Here is a 21,187-nt window from a genome sequence, read left to right as displayed (position 1 = left end):
CTGAATGTTACATGACAGAAACAAAGAATGAGAGATTTGGGAAAACCTTTTAGAAATTGCCTTTTTTTCTGTTGTGCTTCGGCATGTCTTTTATTTACTGAGAAACGGATGGGCCCTATCATCCGAGCTGACAGGTAATGCCATTTTAACTTTCCCAGAGAGAGGAAGAGCCCAAGGCTTGGCAGTACAGCTCACACACTACCAGATCAGCTCAGTAAGCTGCTAAAAAGATGCTCGAGTGAGAGAAAGCTGTCAGCAGGCAGCATGTATGTCTAGGTAAAGAATTGAAGAGCTTGTTGTCATTCCAAACAATAAACGACTTCATGCATACTGTATGCACATATTAAATAGCTTTCTATGAACACATTATATTATTATTAGTGCCTCACAATCATCCACAACATCCAGTGCCAAGAAGATATTACATGTATTCTCAGACTGAGCATGTTGTAGGCCAAGACAATGGTCATTAAAAATTAAATAAAAAGGTCCCCAAAATATCCAGGCGAATTTCCAATGCTTTAACCAATGTCGGAACCCATCGGCTCTCAGTCTGGCGACAATTTAGCATCTGAGGGCAAGCGCCAATATTTCCGGGTTATCCATTGTAGCCAGCAGATATAGATATCTGGGCCAAGACTTCCTCTTCTTCGTCTAATTAGCAACTTGAGCCGCAACAATGGAGTTGGAATTGACAGATGATGTTTACAACTGGACTGGTTCTCTGAATGTAGATACATTGAAAAGAAAAGCGAATAAAAGGCTAAATCCTCAACGGACTAAAGACAGTGGGTTCTAGGACTTCATTTCAGCCAATGCGCTCCGTCTCTTTCTTGGTCTTGACACGGACTGTTTACCTGCATTCAAGCAAATCACTCAAACACGATTCGTCAAAACTAAAGCGACTAGAAAAGATAACCAGAATATCAAAATCTTGTCCCATTATGGTTCAACCACAATCATTTAAATGGCAGAAAAAGACAAAGACACCTATGAGCTACAGCTGAGTAACAATATAACAAATAGCCAGTCATTTGGTGAAAGAAAATTAGCATTAAAATGAATGCAGATTTAAACAGGACAGGTTCATATATCAGTGCATTAACAGGCGTGTTGCTTTAGCAAAGCTATTTAATAGATGATTCAGTCTAACCACTTAGTAAACTGCAAAGCCCAAAGATAATCTCGGGTCACTTACACATTTCTGGGCTAGAAAACACATTTGAAATCAAAGGGGATTTGGCAGAAAAATGGTTACAACAGTTACACTAGACAGAAATGTTTTCTTTTTGGGGGTCAAAACAACTTCAAAAATGAATAAATGTGTCTGAATAGGACTGTTTTTAATCTCTGTTGAAATAGCCGTTATTGAAGGAAAGAAGAAAAACATCAATATAACAGATGATTCCAAACTGCAAACTGAAGTGTGACATTATCTATAATTGAGATGTTCAAAATGTTTGGTACAAGTAGCCAGTGGTTTTGAAACAAGTTATTTCTTATCTCTGTAACATACAGTAAAGTCAGAGGTGACATTATCCGCTCAAGAAACACTTCTGCTCTTTCAAACAATAATATTTTTTATTACAAACCAAACAACTACACCTCATCGGGGTAAAAACAGATTTTTTTTAAAAATGTAACACATATTCTGAAAGGTAATTATAAGTGATAGCTTTTGCAAGTGTTTGTGTGTCACAGGACTGGTGGCAACCATCAACAGCTTCCTGACATTATCACGTATCGCTGACAGATGTTCAACATAACGGCTATAATTATCGCTGCTGGTGTGATCATTGATACCATGTGATTATTGGAAGCATGGGAAATCTTGGCACGTGTTTGTTTGTGTGTCTGTTTGTGTGCAGGTTGTGTGGCAGATAGATAGAGAGCGAGAAGCAGAAGGGGAGAAAGAAAAGAGATGCAGTGAAGTTGACCGTAATTTCAACTGACTGCGTGACGAGTGCGCAAAAGACCATGTTTATAGATCTGTGTCTCCAGCACACATGCATCTTAATTTAGCTTTACGCCCCTGTGTATCCCTTCTTTTAAAATGAAAACATCTCAGCTGCCCTAAACTGAGCTTTCTTCTAAACTCTGTGCAATCACTCTCCTCTCCTTTCACCTTAGCTCAGACAGTTCATCTCCCCAGCTATTGCAAACAGGCCCTTCTCTCACACACACACGTATAAGCAAACACACACGTAGATGAGGTTAAGTCCACCTGTCTGGTGCTAAGGGAGACTCCCTTGAGCACCCATTCATTTCTCTCTCTTCCAGGCCTTTTTTTTTTTCCTGTAGTCAAACTGCTTCTCTCATTCTCTGCTATTACCTGTCAGCAAGAGACGGTTTCTGTGTCCATCTTGCAGGAACGGAGAGGTGAGGTAGGGGAGTAAAGAAAAGATTTAAGAAACTATCTTTAGTGTGCTTGTATAGCTTTGAGAAAGAGAGAGGGAGAGAGTGTGTCCATCCTTAAAGTAACATTATGAAACTATTTACCCTAAGATAACTTTAAAATCATTTTGAAGCAACACTGACTTGTAATAGGGAGTATGGCTCCTCTGTCATTCCCACTCTGAGCCACTTTGTAACTTTGCTGAGTGGGTACAATTTCCCACGAGAAGTATGTAAGGCTTTATAGCGCTGAGTCACACACCACCAGCTATGTCACAGATTTGTAGAGAAAATATTCTCAGGCTTTCCATCTGATGTCCTTCAGTTGATGATTGACAGAAATATTTATTTGTTGCGTTGGTTACGCTGGTATCTTGCCAAAAACAGTGCGCAACAGAACCGGGTTCAGCAAACCACTATGGATGTCATGGCAGACGCAAAGAGATAGAAAAGAACTTTGATGGAGGAAGCTAATAAAAAGTGAGGCACCAAGCAAGATGCCACCGGACAAGAGTAAATCTTTGATAGAGCTTTTAGTGGCAGACGAGAGGCAGAGACCTGCACAACAAAAAGATAAAAGACAGATGCAAAGCTAGTCTTCTTGCTGTTGGATAAGTAAGTCATATTAGCTGACTTGCCACGTTTTGTGTTGTTGCACTTGCTTGATGTTTAGCTGTGTTAGAAAAGTTGACTCACTACTTACTGATCATAAGTAATGTATGTCGCAAACATACCAAATCTTGCTAAATAATGCTCTAAATTCATGGCAGGGGCTTTTGTTAGCCATTTGCTTTGTTTCAATAATGTTTGGAAAACTTAAAAAATGTTGAGGTAACACTCTAGCTGTGTGTCTGGAAGTATATTTAGTTTAATCATTTCATATGGCATACACATTAAGGAATCACAATTCTTTATATTTGGGAAATAGCAATCTCCACAAATAGCCTTTTAAACCACATACAATAAGAAAGTACAATATCAAAACTGAGCGGTGGACAAAGTAACATCATGTCCAAAACATATTTGTGTGTATGCCCTGCTTATATAAACCCAATGTAAATGACTTTATTTGTGTACTTTGGTTGCTTTATGTGTAAATATGCTTTTTTTTATTACATGATTGTTTCATACAAACTGGTACAGTAATGTCAAGTATGTTTTGTAAATGCTCAATAATTTAGGATCTCTTTGTGCCAAAATGTCAAACCTGCTGACAAACATTACATTTACTGCTCTCGAACAAGAAGCCAGATCAAAAGACAATGACAGGGAGAAAAATAAAAAAGCCACATTGACATGGAGGAGAAGAGAGCTGCAGTGTCAATGCAGCAAATGATGCAAATCAAAAAGGAGTGTGTTGCACTGTGAAACAAACAAGCAGAGCAGAGTTAACTCTTATTAGAGAGATCTCTCTCATCTATTGTTTTCTCCTCATCTGTTTATCTTTATTGCCTCTCTGCTGCCCTAAGAGACGTGTCACTTCCTCCTTGCAGCGTTTCCTGAAATAGCACCAGTGCCCTCATAGGCATTGTGCTGCTACATAAGCACCGTATCCAACTAAGCCATCCACATACAGTGCATACAGTATATAGGATTTACTGTTCCACCAATCTAAAATCAGTGTTGGTAACATTATTTATTTATGGTAGCTTATGCATCCATTTCTAAGCTGAGTTCTGCTCTCTACCCATTTCTACCAGGGGCAGTTTCATTGTTGTACTGCATACAATTAAAGTGTGGCATGCCTTATGCCATTTTTGTAGCACCCGCCTGTCACAAATCCCCTTGTAATGCATTTTTTTGTGTCAAGGAGAAGAGTATGCATGAATGAGGCAACTCAGCTTCCTTGTGTGAGTTTATGTTTCCCTCATATTGCATTTTCTCAAATATAAATTGTCAAATATTACTAAAAACTGATTGGCATAATAGCTGTTAAACAAATGAGACTATGATTATTGGTAGGAATTGTTAACACAACTGCACAATTAAACTTCCAATTAAATACATTGTTTTTTGTGATAAACTGAATGGTGCCACTTTCATTCCATGGTGGAGCTCTGTTTGTGGGGTTTTCTCTAAAAGAAAACCGTTTACAGCCCTCCCTCATTCCACTGGGAAACTTTAAAAGCCAGTTACATTTGAGTGGGCTTTGGTTGAATGTAGGTAAACAGTCCCTGTGGAGAGCAGTAGAGGTAGAACCATAGACTGTAGAACATTGGCTGAAATGAAATCTCAAAATCCATCAGCTATCGTCTGATGAAGATTTAACTTTTTATTAGCTTAGCTAACTAAAAGCTAAACTGGCTATATGAAACAATCTGGTCATAGATGCTGTTTTTCAACTCAAACTCATGTCTCAAGTTGCTAACTGGACTGTAAACAAAGGCCAGCACATAAAAGAGAAAGTCTTGGACCAGATATCCACGGACTACACTGGAACCCTAGAAATATAACCTCTAGCCCCCAGAGGCATATTGTCACCAGATGATAGCCGATTGGTTCTGGTTCGAAATGATCCCCTCTCAGTTTTTTGCAAAAAATCAATATTCTTTTGTGTCTTTTCCAACAGATAGTACATTTTATCAATGTCATGGCAATGTTCTCATTTGTTTACAGTATATATTCTAATATTGCATTAAAAAATAGAGGTTATTTGTCCATGTTAAACATTTTATACTGCTGCTGGCATTTGGCATAGTGTCAGTATCTTTGCACATGTATCACGTGAAAAGACAACACAAGAGGCAAGGGCTACTGCCCATAAAGAGGTCTGGCTCTCTGATAGTCTCCAACTGATGGTTGTCTGCTAACCATCTGAAATGAAACTTTATTTAGAGTCAAATCTGTCATTTTAAAGATATGAAAATAGTTCACAGCCCTTTGTGTTGTTGCCTTTTTAATCACCCCTCCATTTACTCTTTGTGCCAATTAAATTAATTCCCCTGCATTGCAGTGATCTATTTGGTCGCTTTTCAGACAAAGGCAGGAGTGGGTTTTTTTGGGCTGTGGAACACAGGCATGCATGCGAGAGAAGGAGAAAAGGCGGTCAAGGAATAGGCAGAAGTGAGCCGAGGAGACAAAAAAAAAAGCTACATCTACCCTACAATTATTCAGACTCTCACCAGGCATCGCTGAGGGAAAGCAGAGTGAGAATGAGAATCAGGAGAGAGAGGTGGGAAAATAGGTGGCTTGAGGAAAGAAATAATCTCAAGTCATGCTTGATGTGCTTTAACGACCTTATCAGCCCACACCAGTAAAGGAACCAGACAAATACAGCTGCCATTTTTTTGTCAACACAGACATAATACAACCGGTAGTTTTCCCAAAACCGTCAAGCAACAGAGGCCAGGGCTTCGTAAACACCATTAGTGTATATCTGCAGAAAGGAAGCACAACCGCGCTTGAGTATGACTTTATCAGGACCGGAGAAAATACCCAGCTTACGGTGGAGGAAACGATGAGTTAGCGACCTGTAGACAAAGCTTGATGCAGGCTGGGTAATTGAGACAGCATATTGCTGCTGAGTAACCTTCCCAGAGACATAACCATAATATAATGTGCAGCGGGGAAAATTCTCATTTACGGCCTGGTAATAGCACTTAGGTCAGAACAATGGCCTTCTCTACTTGGAAATTGGATAGGCTTTCTCATTAATATGTATTGGTGTTAGGAATGGGCTAAGGATGGAATAGCACAGTGAATGGCCTGAAGTTTGCACAGAGGGGAAACAAAGTTGGGGAGGAGAGATATAAATTTGGATAATACAGTGTGTGTGTGTGTGTGTGTGTGTATAAAAAATACAGGTGCAAACACACTGGCCCTCATTTATCAAACGAGCGTACGTCAGAAAGTGAGTGTAAAGTGTGCGTAAGATCATTTCTACGCAAGCCTCGGCATTTATCAATTTGGACGTGAGCGGAGGGTACGATCAGATCTCACGTCTGCTCTCAGCTCTTGTACTCAAATTTGTGTCAGCGTGAAGTCCACACGTCTGGGTCGGAGAATTGATCTTAGACTATTGTATCGATGCCTTGAGCTGATAAAACTCTGTGGTCTTTTGATTTTTAATGGTGACAAAGCAAAACATGTTTAGACTACATCATTTATCATTAAAACATAATCCAAAAATAAATACACCCTGCGATCATGAAATTCTTGAAACAGAATACCAGCCGAGGATATTAAATGTTAAATCTTCTGCTGTTTACTGTTATCCAGCTCCGACACCGGAGCGTCAGTGTCTCCTTCACCGCCGGTGCTGCCCGAATAGAAACATTTCCAATCATCGCTACCACACGCTCCTCTGACTAGGACATCATTCTTAGTAAATGTAAAGAGGTGAATAATATATCTCCATCATAATAATAGCAATTTTCGGATTTTACATAGATTAAGGCTTTTTTATATCACAATGTATAAATGAATTACTCGGGAGTTTAATAGTCCGCTACTCTGCTGACAGCACCACTGATTTCTTTCCTTTTCACTTTTTATGCTGCCAAACAAAACCAGTTTGTTGTGTTGCAGCTGTTGGACGTCAGCGTTTTACTTTCTGCCTCTGAGAAATTCCTCTTCTTTTTGAATTAAAACTTACTTTAAAACATTGTTTACCTCCTTCAACCAAAAAGCTGTCCGTGCTCCAAATGTAAAATATTCAGTGAACTTGTTTGAGTTTATAACTATAAGTACTTCTATTTCATAAACCCAGAGGTTCATGAAATAAAAGTACTTATAGTTATAAACTCAAACAAGTTCACTGCATATTTCTGTAATATGTCTATATTGCCCCTGTTGTAACGGTGCACTTTGCTAATAAAGCTGACTTTAGGGGGTAAAAAAAATCCTCTTTTTGGCCATATTGCGTCCTTTGGTGTCGTAAACTCTGAAGGCGAGGCATCTGAATCAGGTATATATTAGGGCGTGGTATTTAAATGACGCTCGTTTCGAGCCGCCACATTTATCAACAGCCGATCATTTTTACCATGCGATTGGCGAGATACGATCGTTTATCACACGTGAGCGATGTCCTAAGACAAAATATACACTCAGATCTGCGCTGGTTTCTACGCTCGTTTGATAAATGAGGGCCATTGTACTTGTGTGTGATGAAGATGTAAGGCAACTAAGCAAAGGGGTATGAAAGAAGCTGGTAAGGACAATATATTAAGTGCTTTTATAAAAGGACTCATGAATAGGGATTGACTGAGTTTTTTCAGGGCCGATTTCCAAATTTGTCCTTACTCTGTTAAAAACTTGTGCCGGTCCTCACTATGTAGGAGGTACAAGTAGTCTCACACACACACATACACACAGTCCATTCAAACTCCCCAGGCTATGAGGGCACTGATAAAGTGTACTCCCCGACTGACTCCCCTGCTGCACCTAGCACCAGCGACATGCAGAAGATTGTCATGCCAGATTTGTTCGACATGAAGCGATGGGAAGGAAACATAACTGCAGGGAATGGGTGAGAGAGATGAACATCCAGTGTGAAAAAAACATGAAAGGGGACCACAGAGCGGGGGTGTCTGGTGTGCTCAACCGGTACCAGCTACTGCATACTGATGTACTGAAATATACACGATCTTTAGAATAATGGGGGGGGAATGCATATGCAATCAAGCTGCACTTACTTATTGGTTCATGTTTTTTCGATTCAGGTCTTCTGAGGACACAAGTAGAAATATATTTTGGGAATGTGACACATTGGCATGAGTCTTTTTCTGACGGATGGCATGGAAACCTTCTAATGAACATCACAGAACTGAGTTTAATGCGACTCAAACAACCATTAGTCTCGGCCGCTGCTTGGATCTCAGCACAGCAGCATTTCCAAACAGAGTGATCTCTTCTTGGCGATTAGATGTCTTCCGTTTTTATAAATCAAAGTCTTTGATTGACAGTATTCTCGAGTAGTTAGCCATTAAACCTGCAGAGATGAGAGAACTGCAAAATTTAAACTGAGGCAAAAAAGTAAAATCATATTCTCTCTCCCAGCAGGGACCCGCCTCGACAGTGAGAGAGCCCCGAGTCTTTCAGCTAGAACAAACACTTGTGACAAACATGCTTAGGGTGAAGGGACTGTCATGGGTCCTTGTTAATGTAATAAACTGCCGAGTATAAACAAGCTCCATAGGGAAGGCCTTTGATCAAGCTAACATCTCCCTTATGTCTGATGTATTTGAGTCAAGAGGGAAAAAAATCTGGTTATGTACCTTTTTATCTTGCTTTTTCATCTTTCTCTTCCGTGAGCAAAAGCAACCTCTAGAAATCTCATTCTCTTGCTTAATCACAGATTCACACACAAACACATACATGCTCTATTCTACTTCCACCTCTGTCGCCCTCCCCCACTTTCTCATTTTCACTATTGAGCCCCTACCTCTCCATCTCCGGCTCACAGCCCTTGATGAGTTTGTGAGTCACTGAGGGGAGACGGGAATTTGAACGACAACCCAGCACTCTGAACCTCCAAGTGGAAGCTGATAATCCACGAGAGCGAGAGGTGGCGACGAAATTCAGCTAATACCCAAACAATTGCTATCATCGCAACTCCTGCTAAGGTGACAAAGCCCTACACAATTTTTTCTGTTATTGTGTGCAAACGGCAAGCTAATGTCTGTGTAAAAAAGGACTAAGTCACATTGCGAGATGATATCCTGTGAATTTGATTTATAAACAGAAAAGCATATTGTCTGCTGTGTTCCTGATGGCCTTGTTCAACACAAATGAGTAGCATTTGATGATGGCTGCTGACGTCATCAGATATCCTCAACTAGGGACATAGAAAGCCCTGTTATATAATGACATCCAGACACATTCATATTTTGAGATAATAGAAATGGACAGTAGTGACTAAAGGGTTGCTGTGGGCTATGAGTGACAAAGGTGTTATGAATATGTAGCCTGTAAGGGGTTTAATAAGATATCTTTTGCAGCTCATTGTGTCACTTGTGTATGAAAGACCTAAATTCAGTCATCTTTTTAGGAAACCCACTTTTCAGCTTATTGCCATGAAGCATTTCCATTTAGAGGTCATGTTTGAGAGAGAAAGCCAAAGGCAATGGACAAAACAAAACAGTCTTTGACAGTTTGCTGTGTAATGACAAAGTCACTTCTTCATAAAAAGGCTCTGTTTTAACTTGGGAATAAAGCTTTTACCGATACATAATGTATGCCATGAGTTGGGAAAACTTCCTGAACATTTTAGACTGATGCTAAAATAAGAGAGCTGCTCCTGGGGCTGAACCCTTCTAGACTAGAAACTAGACGCCTGTATTTGTTTTCAACATATATTTCAACCTATAGCCTACTGATGAAAGCCCTTGCATTCGCGATATTACGAACTGAGTGTCTGTGGAAACATTCCTTGAAAAAAAATCACAAATGGCTGACCAGGGTGGTGTTTCTGCTTGCACAAAACCATCTTTTGCCAATGGTTAATTGTGCAGAGAAAGTACAGAGAAACAGCCGACTCCCCAACTTACATTCATTTATGCAGCTAAATTAATTCACTAGTGGTAGTTATATCTGTACAGACGAGGAACCATCAATAGCTCGCAATCCTTAACTTCCAATAGCTTGGAGAGACGCTGTTTATTATGCAATTGTACAACCCTGATTCCAAAAAAAGCTGGGGCGGAATGCATCAAATTCAGAATGCGTGTATATATTTACAAAAAACAAAAGTTTAGCAATTTAAACATTAAATATCTTGACATTGTACTGTATTCCATTGAATATATGTCAAAAAGGATTAGCAAATTATTTCATTTTGTGTTTTAGGGTCCGTACTTAAATTGTGGGTCCCTCAATTTAGTCAGTACTTTTTCAAAAATACGATTTCAATATAAAAATAATCTTTCAGCCCTGGCTGCTCCTTAACAAGAAATCTGAAATGTCTTGGCAGCTGTCAAATGGTAACCAAGATGATGATGATAAAGCCTATTTCTGTCTGTGGAAAACTTTTCAAAAGCAATGCTTCATTATCCGAGCAAAATGACCTAAAGGCTAATAAAAATGACCACAGCTAAAGTCACCACAGAATATATTAGTTCTGCTCTGCTGTCCTGTGTGAAAAGGCCAGAAACTCAAAATTTTTTAATTTGGCAGGAGGTGCAAATTTTTTACATGGAAGGTCTGCCAGATTTGACATGTAGTTAATGAAACACGGGACTGGAACTGTGTGTGTCTGTATGTGTGTGTGCTGCTGCTCTGCAGGTGGTGACTGGAGGCTTAATGAAAGGGCCAGTTGTTTCGCGGGGCTGATTTGCAGAGAGCAGATGGATCAGTCTCTCGGTCTCTCTGGTCTCAATCTTGTCCCACATTGCTGCTGTCGCCCCATTTAACAGCCAATTTCCTGCCAGCTCATCACAAACACACAAACACACACACACACACACACACACACACAAAGGCAGAAAGCAGCGAAAGCAGTGTGAGGTAGTAGACCACAGAGACATGCATAAAGGGAGGAAAGGAGGCGAAACAGTGGGGCATAGGCAAACAAATATACCCGAGGCACACTGTTGATGATAGAGATACAGGAATGTTTTGTGCATAGACAAGCACAAAAGTATTAAAGTACATAAAGGCATACACACAAATACATGTAGAGGCATGCACACCAAAGTAAACTCCTATGGGGAAGCACGGATGGACACTATACAGTTTTTAATGAGCTCGCGCCAGATGTCTTCCCAGGCTGCCGTGCATGACTAGTTGATTAATCAAGTACATTTTAACAAGATACACAGACAAACTAATCCTAATTTATCACACAAACACAGTAATCTTAATTTATCACAAGATCAGTAATCCCAAATGACCCTCCGCCCCATTATCTCTCTCACACACACAGTGCCTTTTTTAATATTCTTCTGCATCTATGCATTCAGTTAAGTCTGCTATTTTCTGTTTCCATTTCCACTGGTTCATCTTTCTTCCTGACAGATTAGAGCACAGACTCACACACACAAACACCTGAGCGATTCACACAAATAGTAGCACTTGCTCCGTCTTCCTCTTGCTCTCACGCCCATGCAGATTGACACATGGCATGCTTCAGCTACCGTTGTGCATCCACACATGCTACACACATGTCGAAGCGCCCTCGGAACATTTCTTATTTTAACTGTAGCAGCAGTGAGTAGTGGCTGGCCTCCACAAAATGACCTCTGACTTTCAATCTTCACACCTCGTACAGCAGGAGATTACAATGGCTCTCTTTTTTTCTTCCTGCCTTGCCTCTGGCAGTCAGCCTTCACTCCAGGTTATGTGATATTGCTGGTTGGCTAATGTGCTAATGACATTTCACTGGTGAGATATGGCTTTGCTGGACTCACTGTCCATGCAACACAAGTACAGTAAACAATGTGCAGTGTCAGCATTGATTGGGGGGCACTGATGGAGGAAGCTAAGAAGAGAAGAGAAAAGAAAAGAGTGACCGAGCAAGAGGCTGCCACTTGCTTGCTTTGAATAGTGTTTGAGCATAGTATTGGTAAGAGTAACAGCATGTATTTAGAACATGTACAGCAGTTCATAATTACGGCAGCGATCAAAAAGTAAATTGCATTCAACACAACTGCTGCGCTGAACTGCAAAAAAATAGCAATGTTACTTTAAGTGCAAGGGCAAGACCACACTTCATCCCAATTAGGTTTCCTGTGCCTATCTAGACTAGATGGTCTCTTCTAACCACTTTCTGCCTAATTGGTCTGAGCTCTCACAACCTTATCCCGAATATCCTGTTCCGTCTTTCCTCTAAAAAATCAGGAACCACAGCGGGATGATGACACCAAGGCTCAGCGAGACGTACCTACCCTGAGTCTCGCTCCCTGGGTTCCTCAACACCTGCAGGCCCATCATCAGTCCACATTTAACCTCCGTTCATCTTCTCATACTCGACCTACGTCATTTCATCCCTCAACCCCCTTTCTTCCCTCCATACCCGACCTCATTCAACCCTCAACAACCCCACATCTTTGTAAGTAAAAAGATAGTTTATTCCTTGTCGCTTGGCAACATTAATTTTTTTGTACTTAACCCACTGCATCATCATACTGTTATTTCCACTTGTGGTTACAGCAAAAGTTAGAAAGGCTTGCTTTAATGGACTCTTATATGATAAAGCGTCTTACAGAGGATCCTGGAAGGGTTCAGGGGAGCTGTAAAATGCATTTTAGGCCGCATGGCTTATTGTTTCTCTTAAGTCATCAAAGATAGTGCAAACAAACAGTGGAGTGCTTTTTGCTGTCAATCTATCACCATAAAGAGGATTAATTCTGTTGTAAATAATGCATAGTTTTGTTTCGTTGTGCTGCAAAGTACTGACAGCTGAGTAAACAACATTTAATGAAGCTTATATTTGCATGTATTTCATATCTTATATGTCACACACACAGCCCTAGCATATACTGTTGCTGCCATTAGTGTAGAGTCCCTGAAAGTAGTAGAGTGAAACCCACAGATATAATATTAGCCACCCACACTGCTGTCACTGCTGGGGATCAGACCAATAACTTACAAGCTACTGGCTGGCGTTTCTACCTCATGTCACACCCACAATATCCTTTTTTTTTATAAGCATGTTGATTTATCTCTCAGCAGTTGACCGCAACTATGGAAAAATGCAGTCTTTCTACTGAGAGTTATGTGAATGAAACTCACTGGCCATACTGGTTCTACAATGCAATTTACATTTACTTCATGATTTCTTTGCCTCATCCTACTATTCCTGGCTGTTTTATGCTTCCAGTGACAGGTGGTGCGGCTTTGACAAAGTGGCACGAGGCAGTGAAGTGCCAGCAGGACCATGAAGAGTTATAGCACGGCAATATGCAGTGACATTACAGCATTTCAACTCCGTGAGGGTACTGTTTACACACACACACACACGGACACACACAGACACACACACACACACACACACACACACACACACACAAACACTGAACACATGTCAGTACCTTCTGTGCGGATGGTGAAGGGGGAGTCCCCCAGTCTCTTGGCTGAGAACTGCCCCCCCAGAGAGGTCATTAGAAAGCACAGGCTGAAGAAGCCGATCCCCACCACGAATATCCTGCAACACAAAGGGGAGGAGAGAGGAAATAAATGAAGAGGGAGTCAAGATAGATAAACATATTTATAGGGAAGGACAGGTAAATAGGTGTTTTGAGTGAGTAGTAAAATATGAAGATGAGGAGAGAGAGAGAGAGTGAGAATTGTGGATAGTGAGATATTTTGAGGTACAAAAAGGAGTGGATAAAGAGTGAGAGGCTTGAAGAACAAAAGGCAGAATGTAGGCAGATGAACAAGCTGACAATTATGGAAGGCCAGTTTGCAGGAAAGAATGACTGGCAAAAAGAGGGGGTGAGGGAAAATGTGGAGGAGAGCAGAAGAGGAAGGGAGACAGAGCGACAAGCAAGAAATAGCAAGCAGTGCTTCCTTCCAGAAAGCCCTGTAAGGAAAGCATAAATAGAGCAGCGATCACACATAAAAAAGTACAAACTTGAATCTCAAGGGCACTTGAAACACTTCAGTGTTTTGATGATAATGGTTGGCATACTTCTCGGACAACTGCCAAAATATGGGTGAGTATTTTGTCCCTATAAGCGCAGGCAAAACGGATGTGCTTATTAATGTAATATCAGAAGTGTACAGAGGAGAAGGGAAGGGAAGGCAAGGATGGTGAGAGGTGAGAATAAGATCATAAAGATACGTAAAATATTCACAAAAGTCCCTGAACACAAAAACTAGCCTCACTCATGCCTCTGTCTAAACACAAACATAATTAGGTCAACAGTGTTCACTGTGTGAGTTACTGTATACTATGGCACCATAAATATCCTATAGTGCAATGTAGTAACGAAAAAATGTGCATAACAGACAACCGTGGACAGTGATGTTTTAATGGTTGGCACTCCTTTTCGTTTTATTTTCACAATGATTTTTTACCAAAATTAACTTTTGCCTTGGTCAGAGTCCTCCATCATGCCTTGTGTCAGATACACATATCCAACCGGCACTTCAGTGTGTCCAAATAGCTATCCAACCGTTTATTTACACAAAGTATGTTTAACAATAGAACAGATATTGGGAATATAGTGCATAGTATCCAAGTGGGGACATAATTAAAAAATCGTCTGTTTAACTGTTGGATCAGCCAGAGTTAGCCAAATCAGCCAGTATGGACAGCAGGAATGATTTGAGCCACCAGTAACTCTTGTCATGTACATGTGGTCATGTCAGCATTGTTTTAAGATGGACTTGGAAAAAAAATGAACCTATTCTTTAAACTGGTCAAAGGTGTTGAGATTTTTAAAGCAGGATGTGGGCACCGATCTGTAGTGCAGAAACAGAAACTTCTTCCTTACTCTACTTTGTGGAACAGCTCTGATATTATAAATCTTAAAGCCTCAGAAGGGGAAACAGGATGAAACTTGTGTGGGTTCTCCCTTGTTAGACAGCCATGAGAGAATCAGATCTTTGACTTAAAAGACTTGAAAATCAGGTCTTTTGTATCTGTGTAAATCCTGCCCTAGTTAAGCTACTCGCTTCACTGTATATGGATCAAAGGTTATCTTATGATGCCAAGACTCTTTGGGGAACCGGAGAGGCAAAGCTGTCAGTGATTCTCATCCGCTGGACAAAATACCAGTCAGCTTCCATGACTAACAAGTCCCACTTTAAAATGCTTGCTGCTCTGCTGCTAAACCCCACAAGAGAACATTCTTGGAAGATTTTGTAGAAGTGGTGCTGAACAAAATCAGAATTATGTGACAAAGAATGGCTAACACTCCAGTACTTATGCTGCATATTTCAGCAGCTGAAGCCATGTCCCTAAATATCCTCATTATGTTAATTTGTTTGGGTGAATGCATTGTCATTTTTTAAAAATATGTAGGGCTGCTATAACAAACAGTGAGAAATCCTATCCAGCATATGAGGAAAATCCCAGTTGACTTTCTGTCTTTCAGAGGCTGGAGCAGGCTCAGTGAAGACACTGGTGTCATATTAAACTAAAAGACCTCCGAAATTAATTGGTACCAACCATGTCATATCTTGGCGGGAAGGATGGTATATAAAATGGGCGAGGGAAAAACTGGCATGAACCTTTTCAAAGGGATCTGAGTGAAAATGAGCTCTATGAGTCTCTCCTCTACAGACATGCCCACTTTATAAAGATCCCATGCAGTTTGAGGCGAGAACCATGTGGTTTTTCTCATGCTGTATAATGTGTTATTTTGCCTTTTGTATTTCAATATTTCTGCATACTGAGACCCCTAAACAATATTGGTAATACATAAACTGGGTATTACTGGAAAGCCACAATGAGCCTAATTTATTCATGTGTGATGGCGGTAGTCACCATTGTAGCCATTTCATTGTAGTGAGATAATTTTATTGAAACTTGACCTATAAAATTAACTTTTGTGACCTCTGGGAAAATTGCAGCCACTCGTTATTCAGGTCACTTAATAGAGACCTAGGGCATGTCGGCCTTTCCCAGCTGAACTGATAATAAAGGGGTCAGCAGTTTCCAGAACAAAAGTGCTCACCATCCAATTGCCAAATAAAATATTATTCTTGCAGAAACCAAAATGTCAATATTTTTGGCATAAAATCACAGCGTGGATTTGCTAAGCTGCTCCTCAAGGTTTTGGTGTCTTAATGTGGTATAAGAGGGATTTCTTTATCAATTCTCAGGTGGTGAGAAATGGCCAAATTTAGCATGGAAATGTCTACCATACACTCCCACTATAAGGTTCTAAGCCTTTATATAGTGTACTTGTACACAAATGTCTATGTGGCATCAATTGTTGACCTTTTATCTTTCCCTGAACATCCCCTGTTCCCCTAGCCATCCTAACGGGTTAAAGCAATGGTAGTAATGAGATAAAACAACAATAACAAAACTAACTTTTGTTGTGATGTTAAAATGATCACAATTTACTTCATCATTTAAGAGCAACCTTGCACAGGTAAGCTTTAAAGGCATAACTTCTGCACCACATGTTAGAAAATGTAATGTTAACACAACAAAGCAATTCATTATTTATAAATATTGCTTTCTCTTAACAGCCAGGCCAGAGCTGTTTGCCTGAATGCATAGGCCACTGTGAAATCTGACAGCACTTCCTGGAATGGTAAGTAGCTCCAGTCACGCGAAGTTGTGAACAAAACCTCTTAATATTGATGAGGCCATAAGAAATGAGTTCCTATCAACAGCAAGGAAGAATGGCCACTTAAAAAAACATTTGCTGGAGTGATCTGATTGACCCGAAGGGATCAAAATGATGTTGAATAATCTGTTAAGTATAGAGCGTGGCGGTTTGGCAAGCTCCCACAGTGACTTTATATTCCAAGACAGAGCCAATGTGTCTTGTCCTCAGTCACAATACAGTAGCTTCAAGGACAGCCAGCAGGATGTGGCTCTTTGAGAAGAAACTTTTGCACAGCAAAGAAACATATTGACAGTGAAAAATCATCTTCATAATCATTAAGGCTCTTATCTAATGGATTGCATCAAACATGATTACATTTATACAGTCGCTCCAGTTAAATTGGTAATTTATCTTCGTTTTCCATACGTTTTGGAGGCAAAGTAATTAGATTACATTTTGAGCTGGAAGTGGATCTAATGAATCACAGCACTGATTGCACTTGTAACAAGACAAACTGTAATTTATGTATGAATACATGTTGAAATTAGACTCCCCATTTCTGATTATCAACTTAATTTGCTGGTGGCAGAAACTGATTATTAGACCCATTAATGTGATGATCAGTGTGATCATCAGGATTACAGCCTCAAAGTCAAGTGGCAGCAAGTCAACGACTGCTCCAGCATGTAGCATTTTTGTATTGATTTACACGTGGGGAAATTATAACCATACTGTATAAAACATCAAAGTCCCAGCATCTACAGTAAGCAGCTGGAGCACGCTCATTCACTATGGTTTCTCATTTACCTCTCTCCCAGGATACTGTAATATTATGAAATAATAAAACATAACCCCCATCTGTTCCAAGCATATTGCGGAATGAATCCGAATAGCTCAATAACTGTCGGAGGACCACAGAGCAGCAATACATTAACTGATGTGAATCCAATCCCAAACAATCATTACGATGAAGGGATTATTTGTCATGAATATGACGCCGTGATCCAGAGATACTTAAACCTTGCATGGATTATGCACTTTCTATACCGTAAGGTCAGCAATCCAAGGTGAAAGCTGAAAATCAGAACGGCTGACCTGATTTAGGACAAGTGTTTAAACATTTCAGCTGCCCGATTATTTGTTTTTCATACCCATCCTCAGTGCCTCGTCTTATTACAGTCAGGGAGTCTGGAGAGGCCCGCTGACAGGTATGAAAAGATAAACGGGTTACACAGAGGACATGAAGAAAATTGGCTGATTTTACAGCTCGCCATTCAGTTTTCTAATTCACTTCATCTTCTCTCTGTGATCTAAGGATTAACAATCCTGTGTGTGTTTATGTGTGTGTGCAGGGAAAATAAGCACCAATGCTAGTAAGCAACGCAGCGATTGATGGAGGACAAAAAAACAAAACAGGAAAAATGTTCAGTTCATGTGGGTGTGCAGAAGCTTGCCCGATGCTGTCCTAGGGCGATCGTTTCCTCTCTTATCATTTAGCCGTTTTCCAAAGTGGCGTTAGGTGGGTGATATGAGAGGATTAGGCCTCGGTCCTGCCTGACAAGTCTTTAATTAACAGGCTTAAAGTAAATGCTCTGCTCCCTATAATTGGATCAGAAAGAGAGATCTGCTATCAGCTAATTGGCTTCCTCACACATATAGACTTATCAGATTTTGCCTCAAGGTACATGTAGATGATTTTTGAAGCGGGAGGACGTCTGCCACGCATGGTGTAGTTGTTAGTTGTGGTGTTTTCCAAGAAACTTTTACTGGCTTCTGAACTAGCCTAAGATCAGTCGAGTTAATTAATATTCCTCTTAGCTAAAGAAAAAATAAATTTGGACTATCTATATTGCCTTAATATCTGATCACTGCTGCTCCTGTGATCTAAGATGCATATTCACAATCTGTAGTAGAGCTATAATGATGAGTCAACTAATCGAGTAGTTAATCATAGGGCTGAAGTCAACTAGAAGAGTAGGTATAATTTTAGTCAACCAAGGACATGGTCGACTGAACTTTACTCAATGGAGAAAAAAATCTGCAAATTATCTTTAGATAAACTAAATCAGCCACCACTGAACAACACAGGTAACGCTGCTTGTCCGCCAGAAGGCTTTTTTCCTGATGTCAGCTTACTTTTTTCATCCTTTGCAATGGCCAAGTATTTAAACTACAAATGCCAGCAGTGTGAGTGTTTATCCTGCACTATAATTGCTGCATGTTTGGTGTTTGCAAAATGTTCAACTATGGGGAAAATCCTGTGGCTGCCACTCGTAACTGTTACACAGTGGTTCAATAACATCAGCTTCATTTCATCCAGAGAAAGTACTCCACCTTGTGCCAGTTTTACGTCTGATATTTTTTTCTGCTGATATTTCATATAATAGCAACCAGAACCCTTCATCGCACTTTGGAAGGGCATTGATACAACAATGCCCTCTCCAAATCTCTCTAGCACTTGGAAAATAGCTTGGCAATGAACATTAAGTCAGGCAAGAGCATGCTGACCAACTACTCAACCAACTGACCAGAAAGAGTCAGAATGACGATGATCAATTAAGATGTTTTGCTTTTTTATGTCTAGTATCGTATTAAACTGAATAGCTTTGGACATTTAAGCACATTACTTTGGCCTTATTTTTTTATAAATCAATATTGAAAATAATGGTTAGTTACACCCCTAATCCATAGTTTAAGCAAATGTATCTCTCCCAATGTTTGTATCTTTTTCTTGTCAAAACTATCAAATTAAGGCAAAAAGCCAATGTAAAATGACTAAATACCAATATTTGTGCCAGAGATGTTCTGAACAAGATATATACACACAAATCACCTGTGAAGAGTTCTCATTGTCTATCTTGTCAAGGCAAGTGCAGCTTTGTCACATAGCTGCTTAGTTGAGTGCACTTGAATACGTGCTTGATCTCCTGACAACAGGTGAAGCAATTCAGTGCAGCATGAATATAACCATCACGGACTCCATCATGGCCTTCTAGAGAGATTGTTTTGAAAATCCATAAGTAATAACAGGTTCAAGTGGGTAAAAGGTGAGTGTCAGTATAACACTGGAGATCCTCTAGCTTCGTACAACTTATAATCAATGCTGCTTTTAATCTCCAACTCTCAGAATGAAGAAAAAAAAAAGATAGAGGAATTCATCTCAAGCCTGTAATTATTCTATACCTATCAGGGCAAATAAAATAAAGCAGGTTGCCACAGCATGGCCCAATGGACTGTAAAGCATCAACTGTTTAAGTGGTTAACATGTGTAACAGCTTCCCTTTAATATCTTCACAAACAAAGCCCAGCCACACAGTGATAATGGAGCTACCCATGCAGGAGGAAACTAAGTTAGAGCTCGCCTGACTGCCAGTACAGGCGGATTTACAATGGCTCTTTCATGATTTATCGCTGCGTGTTGTCCCTTTATCCATGTGGATCCTAATCCAATTCATCCAGCGGAGAAACATCTGGTAAGTGAGTGAGTATGTGTGTGATTAGGGGAGTGGTGACACACATACACACACCTTGGCCCCACAAAATGTGTACAATGCCCTGGTGGTGCATGTTAGCAGTGGGAAAACAGATTGTAATCAACCACAACAATGCTAGAGGCTAAAGAGGAAACTGGGTGCAGGTTAGGATAACGCTGCGAGCTCTTACCTGAACGGTTTGAACGTTACTAGACATCTTCTGACCATTATTTTACCGTCGGTGCAGCCAGTAATCATTTTCCAAAACGAGCGACCCCTGACATCGTTGCTAACCTCCCAACATGAAACTTGACGTGTCCAAACATTTTATCAGCGTCCCATCCAGCGGTCCACAGCTGCAAGTCAACTCGCTTATTTTTTAAACAAACACGGCACCTATAAGTGCTTATTTATCTCTCCGAAGGGGCTATGGCGAAAAAAAGTTTCATTCAGCAAGTCTCCTTTCCCGTGGCTGAAAATGTAATTTAAAGCGTTATTCCGTCGTCAGACAAACACTCTGAATCTGAGGTGAAGTCGCTGCAGGTTGTGTCGACAATTGGAGTCATATCCGAGGTGAGTTCTTTACGGAAAAAATGGCGTTTTGGTCAAAAAGTGAAAATGTGTGTCGTTTTATATCTACGTTGTCTCTGTGCAGGGTTTCACGGAGAGGAGAGCTAGCTTCATGGACGTTTAAACTTCACGGCGAAGCCAGCGCGACTGTGGCAATCTAGCCGTATTGCCTCGTACTCGTCCACTTCTCCAGAGACAATTTGGATTTTTGTAGAGTTTCACACGTCCGGTTGATCTTTTCAAAATAATAGCCTCGTCCGTGACCGATCATTTCTAAGAATCTAAGCAGGGGGCAAAGCAACACAATTAAACAATTATTCCACTGTCATTTACTTACAATAACCTATAGTAAGTAATACAACATTTCAGACCTTTATTCAAAGCTGCTTTACCAAATAATAAAGCAGTGTGTGGGAAGTCTTCCTTCTCTTGCCTACAAACATTTACTCCCACATAGCTTTCTACATTTGGAAGTATACATATGTCTTCATAGTCAATATTTATAAAACCCTTAATCAAACTTTTTGCCCAAGACTTTATAATCAGGGGACTTTATAGGTTATAATGTTTCACATGCTATCAATC

General features: G+C 40.3%; 1 protein-coding gene across 1 annotated transcript in view; it reads right to left on the bottom strand.

The window, feature by feature from the left end:
• Nucleotides 1–20,828, bottom strand: part of LOC131976848 (alpha-1,6-mannosylglycoprotein 6-beta-N-acetylglucosaminyltransferase B-like) — a 133,877-nt gene extending 113,049 nt beyond the window's left edge. Inside the window, exons 1-2 of the mRNA XM_059340036.1 lie at nucleotides 20,223–20,828; nucleotides 13,362–13,474 (exon numbers count right to left, since the gene is read on the bottom strand). Of these exons, the coding sequence (XP_059196019.1) occupies nucleotides 13,362–13,474; nucleotides 20,223–20,290 (181 nt within the window). The 5' untranslated portion in view covers nucleotides 20,291–20,828. The remainder of the gene's footprint in view (nucleotides 1–13,361; nucleotides 13,475–20,222) is intronic.
• Between the last annotated feature and the right edge of the window lie 359 nt (nucleotides 20,829–21,187).

This window comes from Centropristis striata, chromosome 1 (assembly GCF_030273125.1).
Source record: "Centropristis striata isolate RG_2023a ecotype Rhode Island chromosome 1, C.striata_1.0, whole genome shotgun sequence".
NCBI classification, from domain to species: Eukaryota; Metazoa; Chordata; class Actinopteri; order Perciformes; family Serranidae; genus Centropristis; species Centropristis striata.
Note: the sequence above shows the minus strand (reverse complement) of the source record. Positions and strands in the feature narration are given on the sequence as shown.